This window comes from Microcebus murinus, chromosome 1, assembly GCF_040939455.1.
Source record: "Microcebus murinus isolate Inina chromosome 1, M.murinus_Inina_mat1.0, whole genome shotgun sequence".
NCBI classification, from domain to species: Eukaryota; Metazoa; Chordata; class Mammalia; order Primates; family Cheirogaleidae; genus Microcebus; species Microcebus murinus.
The window spans coordinates 73,565,394-73,578,139 of record NC_134104.1 but is presented as its reverse complement, the minus strand read 5'-3'; the positions used below and the strand labels follow the sequence as shown (position 1 = coordinate 73,578,139).

Genomic DNA, 12,746 nt, shown 5'->3' with positions numbered 1-12,746 from the left:
TGGATATGTTATTTAAAATTGTCTAAGTTTCCTTACCTGTATGTAATATGGGAATTAAAAAACAACCACAAAAGAAGCAAAACAAAACAAAAGCTGTCTTCTTGGTTGGTTCTGACAATTAAGTTTGTTACTATTGTAAAACTTTTAGAATAGTTCCTAATATGTAGTCTGCATGCATGCACATTACTTACTATTTTAAAGTACTTGAGAGTAATGTGATCTATTTTCCTTATCTTTTTATTTATGTTGACAGGATGGCACTTCTGTGGTGTGTAATGAGTCTCTACTTCTATGGGATCCTGCAAATTGATGCCTCAGGTAGGTGAATGGCTTTTGACTGCTTATTAAAATGTAAGCTATACATAGGGTAATGTGTCCACTCTTTCTGTGAATGAATTTAAATGAACATACTGTTTATTTCCATTGTCCTCCATGATAGCAGGGAATCACAGACCTGAAGAATTTGACAGTTTCTCCATCTGTGACACAGCACCCTCTCACCCTAAGAAACAAGAAAGAAGAGTATATTAATATTAAATATTTCCAATAATAAAATTCTAAGACTGAATACAAGATCATGTTAATTCACCAAGAGGTTTCAGATCAGCCAATCGCCTCCCACTAGAGTAATAGGAGAAATCATTGATGTCTCTAGTCTTCTTGGGACACAGTGCACTTGAGGGAGTGGTCTAGTATGGATGAATTCAGGAATTTTTCATCACCTTCACACTCAAACCAACTAGAATGCTGCTTCTTTCTCTTACTTCAGGCCCTCTGCAAAAAGAAGTGGAAGTGATAATAGCACAATCTGTTTTTCAGACTTGAGCCAGTGGAAAAGAAGACCCCAACAGTAACAATCCAGTGTGACCTTAAAAAAATAATGATGGCTTTTTGCCACACCGCTTCTATATAGGGAAGAAAGAACCTATCTTTAGGTTAATTCTTTGCATGTGGCTTCACAAGATGAGTCAGCCAAGACCTTTTTTGAGTTTGAATAACCAAACTCAATCATCATGGGCCTGGATCATATGAAGTCAGACCTGGAAGAGATTTGATATTTGAAAATCTATCTTTTCAGGTCTTTTCTCATCTCCAGAATTACTGCCCAGAACCGCTCTCTGGTACCTCTGACTATTGATCATTTAATTGCAGCCTATTATGGTTTTGGATGGATCAAATTTTTAGAAAGTTTTTAGTACATAAAACTGAAATTTATCTCTTTGTCATTTGCACACATTTCTTTGGTTCCACTGCTTGACTGAAAAAACAAAAACAATCTAATGCAATGGTCCTCCAGTTTTGATACAGAGAACCTAGAGGTCTTCATTTTAAAATGTTTCCAATGCATAATTCCTCTCGACACCGTGAATCATACATCGAATATCATTGTTTTAATTCCTTTTCTATGTGAAAGGACTTCACACATGTTAAATCAGTGACCATGTAACCATAACCCCAGTGTGCTGCAGTATGTGCCTTCAACTGTTCTTCACATGGCATAGATGTGAGCCCGCTTACCATTAAGATAATCTTTGCTGGATGCCTTTCAGTTTTTCTATGCCACTTAAAGCATTGTATTAGAAACCAAAAATAGCACTAAAGGAGGGGTGTAAGTAGGACAGAGTACTGCTCAAAGCTGAAAGTAGAGATAACTTCTAACCTTGTTGGCCCATTGGGGCTTCGCAGAGGGAAGGATATATTATAGCAGGGGCTGGTATTCAGCTGGGACACACAAGGAGACAGCTCTCTGGATGTTTAGTCCACCATCTGCCCTGCTTGGTCGAATGTCCTATTTGATTGGTGAGTGCCTTGATGTCCTGATTTTTAAATATGTTAAATGTAACCCTTGATTGTAATTTGTCCTTATTTGATTTAGTTCTATGCTCGAATGTTACCTGCTCACAGAAGCCTTCTTTGACTATCGTACTTAAAATAGCACCACCAATCACTCTCTATCCCTCCATCCTGTTTTGGTTTTCTTCATCGTACTCATTTCCTGACATTATAATAACTCTCTTTCTCTTCTCTCCTCCTTCTCCTCCTTTTCCTCTTCCTCCTTCTTCCTCTTTTTCCTCCATCAAACCCCTGTCCTCCTCTCCTTCCTCCTTTCCTCCTGCCTTTTCTTCCTCTCCATCTTTTTGCTTCCTCCTTCACTCCCTCTCTCTGTGATTTTAAGCTACCTAGGGGCAGAAACCTGTTATTTTGTTTGTTATTCAAACACTTGGAATTATGATTGACAGGCAGACAAATAGTAGGTGCTCAGTATATATATGTTACATGGTTGAATACATATCCCTTCATATCTCTCTCTCTCTCTCTCTCTCTCTCTCTTTCTCTCTTTTTTAACCAAACTAGCTAGTTTTATAATGGAACCTGTTTGGGTCTATGCCAGTAATTCATCATGTAGTTTTATGTCCTGCCTCATTTTGAAGGAAGAGGGAGACGTGACTGTTACTTTTGCTGAAAGATCAGGGAAGCTCCAGAGGCCAGTGAGTGCTGGCGCCTCCCCAGTGGTCCTGGCTGTGTTGCTTTTCTGAATGACCTTTACTGTTATCCATCCAAGGAGCCCTACCCCCACCCCAAAATCTGTTGGGAAGTGAGCTTTCTACCCAGGAATTGTGACTCATAATTCTGCCAGGGGAAGCTAACTTCTTGAATAAGATGAGTTCTCATACCAGCCCCATTGCGTCACCATGGGAGCAGGAAACATGTTGTAATCCCCTCAGCCCATCTGGCACATACTCATTTGCTTTCCTTATGAAGAGGTGTATTGTGTCTGTCACTGATACACTTCCTAGTTGCAGGGAGAAGAACAAAAAGGAAATGTTGTTGACAAAAATGAAAAGAGCAACTGGCTCTGGGCTACTAGGGGAAAAAAGGGATCATTGCACATCCTGAGGGATCAACCAACCTCTCTGTGCATGAGGGTATGGATTTTCACAATGATGTAAATGCCGACAGATCTGTTGGTCTTTCATGAGGCTCTCCCTGTGCTCTAAGTTTCCATCTTCATGAAAACACAGGTTGATATGAGGAGCAAAGGAGAAATACCCTGAAAACTCTAAAGCATTTTAAATGTATATATTAGTGAGAAGTTTATTTTGTTGTCCTGGGCCCTTCCATGTAGACCTTTCTTTTAAGGGAAGCCTCAAATTTTAAAAAGTATGAATCATAACAACATAAGAGTTTAGTGCCATTCACTGAATTTCAAGTGCAGTGAACTGGCCTTGAAGGCAGAACATTGTGACTTCAGACCATGGTCTTTCTGATAGTAGTACTGTGATTTCCTTATCCCCTCTTGAATGGGGGAGGAGGCAACGTTTTCATCTCAGGTAGTGATCAAAGCAAATAATAATAAAACAGCATTTATTTACTTTTAAAGAATTAAAGCTTGGATAATTATAATAGTGATACTATGATTACAATGTGGTAGTTATAATGGTAATAAGGATGCTCCCTTTGCTTAAAAAGCAGTTTGCATTTTGTATATTCAATGTCATTTGATTCTCACACTCAAACCATGGGGTAGTCATGGCTGATTTAGCTTTCTTTTTTGGATAAGAAAACTTAAAATCAAAGTAGTTAAAGGAATTAGCCAAAGTCACACAGCTAATACTTAGCATAATTGTGACTTAAGTTAGTCACTGGGTTCCCAAGATCCACATTATTTTTACTAAGTATCCTCCCTGTGGGCTCTACTAGAATATAAAGAATTTTAAAAGAAAATTAAGATCCAAGGGATCTCAGGTAACTGTTTTGGTAACTGTTGAAGAACTGCTTAGTGATAGATTTCTGTACTCTTTAGATAATGAGTATATTTACACCGCTATGCCCTTCTTAAGACACTGATTTCAGGAAGAAAATTACTGTGATCCTAAATTCAAATTCAGTATTCTCATTTTTGTTTGTTAGAGTATGAAACACTTCCATTATTAAACTCAGAGGTTTCTGTTTATAAGAATTCAAAAAGAATTCACCTCATTATACATTTCTCTTTTGGTGTCCTTTATTGGCAGTGTGTTAGGAAATCAAACTGTTAAAGCTGCCTTCAAAGTAGAAATAAATACTTGGAACCTGTGATTCCAAGTTGAGAAGATAGTGAAAATGGCATCATATATAACATGGTGAATTTTAAAAATATTACAATATCATTATTTGTTACACGGATCACACACACAAAAGGATAAGCAATGCATTGTCTCCCCAAAATGCATGCAAACACACAGATCTTTGAACATAGCTTTTTATTTCAAAATCAACAAATAGTTGACCATGTGCCACTTGCAGGGCCAGATTTCACACACATTATCATTTACTTTGCAGAAAACATTGTGTCAGGGGAGGGGCTAGAGGTTTCTATACTCATTTTATAGTTTAAGAAAAGAAGAGCAAAGGAAGTAGCCCAGGTGTGTGATGCTCACCATAGCATGCCTGAGAGAACTGGGCTGCTTGGACTCTAAAAACAGTGCTCTTTCCTTTATACCACACTGCCTCCTTTTAGGACTTTGTTCTGCTAATAGAAGTAAGATCCCTTGATTCCTTTTTCATGATGTTTTTTACAAAATTTGCCAAACTTAGAAATAATCTGTTGACTTATTGAGAGTGAATTACATAATGCACAATAAATAAATAAGTAAAAACTATGGTTAATGATAATTGAGAGACATCAATTTAAGTTTTGACTGTTTTATTCTGTGAGTTGTTTGATGACATTAAGGGGGTCATTTCTTCACTCTTTGTTCTGTGTCCTTACCTATAAAGCAAATCAACCAACCAACCAACCTTCAATAGCAGCAGACCACAACTGATTCACCTTTCTTGCTTTTTATTAAGGAACATTATGCATCATGGACATACACAGGGTACACTGTTCCTATTATTTAATTAAATGGTTCTAATGACAATCTTAACAGTGATTTCACTCCGTTCTAAAAATCATGTGTCTGACCATTTTATAGTGGAGAATCCAGGGTGGATGAGGGAAGGTTCTTATTATAAGAGTACTACAGTAACATTTGAGAGAAAGAAGAGAAAGCAAATACCAAATAAAATACCATGAGAGAGCAGAGAAAGTATTAATCCTGTCAGGAGGTATTGAGGAAAGCTTAATAATTGCACTTTTCTAGGAGGAAGCCAAGCAGAAAAGGTAGGTTGGGGACAGATAATGGAGGACAAGAATTCCCTCAGGTAAAGAGAATATTTGCATTTAATATATTTTAGATACAGTTGGCTTTAAAAAATATCTGTGTTACTTCTGCAAGGACATATAATATTTTTAATACTATGTAATGGTTCTTTTAACTTTTGGTAAGAATTCAATTTGTTGCCAGCCCCAATGGCCTCATTTTATTTGAATATGCTTTTTTGAAAAACTCCATACTCAATGTACTTGTGACATTCAGTTCCAGTCTCTGCTGCCCATGGCTGGCCACCCTGAACACTCTTCGTTTCTATGCAATTGAGTCCAAACATTTGGAGAATGTATGAAGAATACTGTTTCGTTTTATTCTTAGACCTAAAGGTCATTGGAATTACAGAATTTCACCCTGTTGTCCTTTAAGTGCTGCCTCTTGGGAGCAAATCTCTTCATTCTTTTTTTCTTTTTAAAGCTGCATTTGTATTTTGAAACACACTGATGCTTATTTTTAAGTTACTTATACTTCCCAAGGGTGAGTGTTCTGTAGCCTGATTGAAAAAAAGATTTAAGGACCACAATTAATTGGCCTGATGCTCACTTTGCAAATAAAGAGCTTTTTGTATCACAGTGATAATTCTATGTTTAGAAAGATGACCTGGTTCTTCCTTCACATGGCTGTGTTCATTAAGGGAAACCAGTATTTTTTGCAAGGAACCCATGGGTGCATTTGGTTGTAGCTAGCAGTGTTTAGTTTGTAAGAATTTATGCTGCCCTTTGAATCACCTTTGTTTCTGCTATCCTTTCCTTCCCTCCCTGACTTCCCAGAATTACTTGTTTCTGCCATATCGGAATGAGCTCTATAGAGCCAGATCCTCACCTTAGCAACAAGTCACTAACAGGCCATTGCCTAGCCATTTTTGTTCCACCATTTAAAATAGTTTTTTCTATTTAGCTGATTAACTTCTTTAGAAAATAAAATATATTTTCACCTAAGATAATGACACAATGATTGCTCTATTTTTAAATCTACTAGGTGTTGCCATCTCTTATTTATTTATTTGGTTTTTAAGTATGAAATGTCCAATTTCCTTAAGTACTAAGGCAGTAGCTATCTCTGACATCTCATTCTGACACTTCTTATTTTATTTTTATTGTGAAGGTATATCCTTAGTCTTTCAAACACATGGTTTGGCTTGTGATTATATTTCAAATTACTTTTTAGACCAATTTTTGTGAAACCATGGATAAGTCAAAAATTGATGTTATTTTCGGATATGAGTTCCATTATGGAACCAACGCAGCACAGATAGCTCAAAATATCAATGAAGTGTTTGGGAAAGATGTGGCTAATGAACACACAGTACATTGATGGTTTGAGAAGTTCTGTTCTGGTGATTTTAATACTGAAAATGAGCCACGTGGGCGACCTGAAACCATGGTGGACAATCATGAGCTGAAAGCTATAGTGAAAGCAACTCCATCTCAACCTACGTGTGAATTAGCAGCAAGGTTTGATGTTACTATTCCAACAATATTGGACCATTTATAACAAATCAGCAAGGTAAAGAAGATGGATAAATGGTTACAGCATGAATTAAATGAACATCAGAAAATAAATCATCTCAAAGCTTGCCTTTCTTTGATGTCACGACTTAAAGGTGAAACATTTCTACATAATATGATGAAAAATTGGTTCTTTTTGACAATCATAAGCATTTGACACGATGGTCGGAACAAGCTGAAGTGCTGAAACACAGTCCCAAACTAAATATTCATCAGAAAAAGCTAACGGTGTTGGTTTGGTGGTGCAGCACTTGTATTATCCACTGTGGCTTCATGAAACCTGGTCAATCAATTACAGGAGATGCCTGCTGCAACCAATAGGATGAAATGATGATGAGGATGCTTGCGTTTCAGCAGCCGAGATCGGTCAATAGAGATAGGCCAATCCTCTTGTAAAATCACAGGTTGTGCAAACAATGCTTTCAAACTACAGAGGTTGGACTTGGAAACTCTCTATCATCCGCCGTATTCACCAGATCTTGCACCAACTGACTACCACTTCATCCAGGCTTTGGACCACTTCTTTTTTTTTTTTTTTATTTTGACATATTATGGGGGTACAAATTTTACGGTTTCAATAAATGCCCTTTCCCCCGCTCCCCCCACAAGTCTGAGTCTCCAGCATGACTATCCCTCAGATGGTGCACATCTCACTCATTATGTATGTATATACCCGCCACCCTCCCCCCTCCCACCTGCCCAATACCCTATTACTGTAGTACCTATGTGTCCACTTAGGTGCTGCTCAGTTAATACCAGTTTGCTGGTGAGTATATGTGGTGCTTGTTTTTCCATTCTTGGGATACTTCACTTAGTAGTATGGGTTCCAGCTCTAACCAGGAAAATATAAGATGTGCTATATCACCATTGTTTCTTAGAGCTGAATAGTACTCCATGGTATACATATACCACATTTTATTAATCCATTATTGGATTGATGAGCACTTGGGCTGTTTCCACAGCCTTGCAATTATGAATTGTGCTGCTATAAACATTCAAGTGCAGGTGTCTTTTTTGTAGAGTGTCATTGGATCTCTTGGGTAAATGCCCAGTAATGGGATTGCTTGTGGACCACTTCTTGCAAGGAAAAATATTCAATTCTCAACAAGCTGTGGAATATGCTTTTTGCAATTTTATTGCTATTTGCTCTCTAGGGTTCTTTGCTTCTGGCATAAATAAGCTACTGTGAAGATGGTTAAATTATGTTGATAATTTAGGCTTTAATTAATCATACTGCTTCTTGTTTGAGATATAATAAACTAAACTTTTGATTTGAAATCGGACATTTCAGATTTAATGACCTAATATTTATAGACTAGTCAAGTACAGTAGGGAGAAGGGGAGAAAGTGGTGGAACAAGGAGTTCAATCTGTAACTAACTATGAGCAATAGTGAGCTAACTCCCTACCTTCTGACCAGCTTCTCATTTATTTTTGAGAGACAGAGAGAAACTGGATACATTTTACAAATAATCTGGGAACCTCAGTCAGTAACTTCAAGTACCTGCCTTTCAAAGCTATAAAAGCTGATGGTACAGAATTGCATTGTCTTGTCTTTCCCTCTTTTGGAGGCAATGGAAACAATGAAAAGGCATGATGACTAAGAAAATAAGAGAAAAGAGTTAAAATAATCATACTCTCAACAACCTAGATGGCATTTTCATGAATTTCATTTCTTCTTCTACCATAGGAACAAAAATGCTTGGTATAGTTCTACACTATTGGGAACTGAATATGACTTTCCTGCAGTGTTTATAGAGTTTGGAATAATAGTTTAAGGCTCTTAACTGTCAGCCTATAGTTGTTGTTTTTTACCCCTTCCAAGATACCGTCATATTTTTTGATGTGCTCTTTGAAGTAAACAGAAGTGTGCATTTTAATATGTATACCACATAATTGATATTGCATTTTCCCCTTAGCTTATGTAATACAACTTTGTGGTCTTTTTAAGGTTTGGGCTTGCCATCCCATGCCAGCAAGACCAACCAGCTGAGAGCGTTTGCCAACTATACTTCCTCAATGGAAGCTCCTTCAGTACCTACTCCATAAATGTAGATATCCAGTTGGAAGAAAGCAAAAAGCAAATGCATCCATAGGTCATTAATATTTTTCTATATAAATATTGCTCTTTATTAATTTATTATGGTTGGTTTTGATTTCTAATTACCTACACTTTCAGAACAAGTACAACCATAGTTGAAATATAGAACTTTTTATTATTATTTTAATTGACAGATAAAATTGTATTTATCATGTGCAACATGATATTTTGAAGCATATATGCAGTGTAGAATGACTAAATATAGTTAATTAACATACACGTTACTTTAAACAGTTATCATTTTTGGAGTGAGAACACTTTATACTTAACCCCCTAGCATTTTACAGCAAACATGGATATATATATTATTGCTCCCAAGTGTATACTAACCATTATTTACTATGGTTTTATTTGCCTTTTTTTTACATGGGAGAGAAACTTTTAATCTTTTACCATAGACTTCTTTGATGTTTACATGCAGCAAACCTAATACTTTAAATTGATGCACCTGAGTTAACCTGAAGGCTCTATCCTTTTCTAGATCCTCTGGGACCTCAGAATGCCTCCAAAGTTGCTTAATGGACTGATTTTTTATTTTCAGAGAGAAAACATTAATTTGCGGAAATTTTGTGGAAGCAAAATTTTTGCACTTCCACAAAAAATGTTTAAAAAATCAAACAGAATGAAGGCTGTTTTTCTTCAGTGTGTAGATAAAGGGTGGGCAGGTGCAGATGCCCTATATTTAGGGCATCTTTATCCCTATATTTTCTAATTTTCCTTGGACTTTTTTGATTTATCTGGTTTCCTAGGGAAAATTGAATTTCTCATATGATGAATGTTTTGACATCCATGGCTTGATTCTACATGTCTTTTCAGCATTTTTTACTGTCCACTCAAGGTAAAGGAAATAAAGAAAACGAGGAAAGAAGAGAGGAGGAAGAGAGAGAGAATGAGAAGAGATAGAGAGGGATAGTGAGTGAAAGAGAGACAGAAATGCAAAGAGAAAAATAAAGATGCAGAGATAGTCTTTCCAGAGTATTAGCTGGATTTGATGCAAAGCCAGCTATACTTTTTCAGATTACAACAACAAAAAACATTTTTCATACCATATCTAAATACTCCCCATGTTTTCATGAGCTTTGTATTGGATAGTTTCCTTTTTGTAAAATTTGTGTTTTTCACATATCAATACTAACATTGAATGTAAATGACCTTATGCTCCACTTAAAAGATATAGATTGGCTGAATGGGTAAAAAACACAAACCAAATGTTAATATACACTGTCTCCAAGAAATCCATTTAATTTGCAAAGATTTTCATAGACTTAAGGTAAAGAGGTAGAAAAATTGTCCATGCAAATGGAAACTGAAAGCCAGCAGGAGTAGCTATTTTCATATCAGATAAAATAGACTTTAAATCAACGATGGTAAAAAAACGACAAAGATAGTCATTAAATAATGATAAAGTGAGCAATTCAACAAGAAAATATAACAATCCTAAATATATATGCACCTAACACAGAAGCTCCCAAAGTCATAAAATAAGTTCTACTAGATCTAAGCAAGGAAATAAACACCAACATCATAATAGCCAAGGACTTTAATACTCCACTGACAGAACTGGACAGATCATTGAGGCATAAAATAACAAAGAAACATTGGACTTAAATGAGACTCTAAAACAAATGGATGTAATAGACATTTACAGAACATTCTACCCCTAAACTGCAGAATATCTATTCTTCTCATTAGCACGTGGGACATTTTCCAAGATGGATCATATGTTAGGCCATAAAATAAATCTCAGAAAATTCAGAAGACTTGAAATCATACCATATATCTTCTCAAACCATAGTGGAATATAAATTAGAAATCAATTCCAAGAGGAACTCTCAAAACTGCACAAATCTATGGAAATTAAACAATGTGTGGCTAAACAATTCCTGGGTCAATGACAAAATCAAAATGGAAATCAAAAGACTTTTCAAATTGAACAACAAAAATGATACAAGCTTCCAAAAATTTCTGGATACAGCACAAGAAGTGCTAAGAGGGAAGTTTATAGCCTTAAATGCCTACTCAAAAAGACAGAGAGATCTCACATTAACTACCTAATGCCACACCTCAAAGAACTAGAAAAAGAGGAACAAACCAAACTCAAATCTGGCAGAAGAAAAGAAATAACAAAGATTAGAGCAGAACTAAATAAAAAGGAAACAAACAAACAAAAACAATACAAAGGATCTATGAAACAAATAGTTGGTTCTTTGAAAAGATAAAATCTTTAGACCACTAACTAGCTAGATTAACCAGAAATAGAAGAGAAAGGACTCAAATAAGTTCAATGAGAAATGAAAAAAGAGACATTACAGCTGATACCCCAGAAATACAAAATATCCTCTGAGATTACTATGAAAACCTCTACCCACACAAACTAGAAAATCTAGAGGAAATTGATACATTTTTTTAAACATACAACCTCCTCAGTTTGAATCAGAAAGAAATAGAAATCTTGAACAGACCAATAACAGCGAGTTTGAAACAGTAATGAAAAAATCTCCCAATAACAAGAGAAAGTCCCAGACCAGACTGATTCACAGCTGAATTCTACCAGACCTACACAAGACTGGACCTATTCTATTGAAATTGTTCTATAACATCGAGGAGGAGAGAGCCCCCCCTAACTGATTCTATGAAGCCAGTATTACCCTGATACCAAAGCCAGGAAAAGACACAAAAGAAAAAGAAAACTACAGACCAATTCATTTTTATCTAGTTTTTCTTTCTTTGTTTTACATTCTTACTCTTCCCTCCTTCCTAGTATATTAAAATGATGAAAGGGAATAGAAACTCTAAGTATTTCAGAAGTTTCCTTACTTCTCTTCCACTTCCAGTCATGATAACAGTCAGTATCTCCAGGGATAATGTTTTGTCAATCAGGATACTTGTATACTGAAGGAAGTGTATAGCAGAGACGGTAAACGCTTAGAGTTTTGTAAACCCTTCATGATATTAAAGGAAGAAGAGATGGCAGGCATAAAAATTTCTCACTTTATGCAAGTTTATAAGTTCTAAGCCAGAAACAATCTGCTGTTGTTTGTAATTGACATTGAGCTGTGAAATGTCTTTTTGCTAGGAGCAATGTATTATTTTAGGCTCACTAGAAACCCAGGTTATATATCAGGTCCAAGAAGGGGTGTAGCTTTGTTTGGTAAATAATTGAAATCATGGACACTGTGAATAATTAGTAAATGAAAGTGTTGGAGGAGTTCGTTCCTCCCACCGCATGCAGTGTTCTTAGTGAGATGCTTGGGGGGGTTCGGAAAGAAAATGAAGACAGGGTCTTTGTTCCTGGTTGCTTTATTAAAGCACACTTTTAGTTATCTCACCTTTATTACTCTAAATATCCTGTTATTAAAAAGGTCCTTCGTTTTGTCTACTTTGCAGTGATGACTGATGACTACAATAATAGCCATGGAGCATTTTGCAATATTGATTTTTTTAATCACTAAAGGAAGATTTTGTTAAGCTAAACATGTCCTTAAATCTCTTTGATTTTAATTCTCTGTAAATTGGTAATAACTATATAGTGTATGTGTGTGTGTGTGTGTGTGTGTTGTGTGTATGTGTGTGGTCTGTGTTTGTGTAATAGAAAGGAAGGAAGATTAAGAAATAACATTACTTGAACCAGGGATTATATTCATATAAAATTATATTCATTTCTGAACAGCTGCATGAGATAAATATGGGTGTTTTCTTCTATCTTTACCAGTGAAGAACTCAAGATTCAGAGAAGTGAATTAACTTGCCTAATCTCAGGATAGTTAGTAAGTGCTAAAAGTTGTATTGCTGTTTGACCTTAAGATGCACTGTCATTTTAAATATGCCATGCTGCCACTGAAGTCTTTATAATTAAAACTATTCATTTTTAAAACATGCAAAAAAAAAAGATGTTTGTCAATAATTGATGATCTGGAACACACATTTGAAAAGAAACATTTAACCA

General features: G+C 35.9%; 1 protein-coding gene across 4 annotated transcripts in view; it reads left to right on the top strand.

Annotated features, from left to right (window-relative positions):
* The window catches only part of IL1RAP (interleukin 1 receptor accessory protein), a 140,586-nt gene that overhangs the window by 47,797 nt on the left and 80,043 nt on the right, over window positions 1-12,746 (top strand). For all 4 annotated transcript variants that reach the window (XR_012919277.1, XM_012745175.3, XM_076002937.1 and 1 more), the window contains one exon: window positions 254-318. Coding sequence is in view for 3 of the 4 variants with exons in the window: in XM_012745175.3 (XP_012600629.2) it covers window positions 254-318 (65 nt within the window). In the remaining variant the exon portion in view is untranslated. The remainder of the gene's footprint in view (window positions 1-253; window positions 319-12,746) is intronic.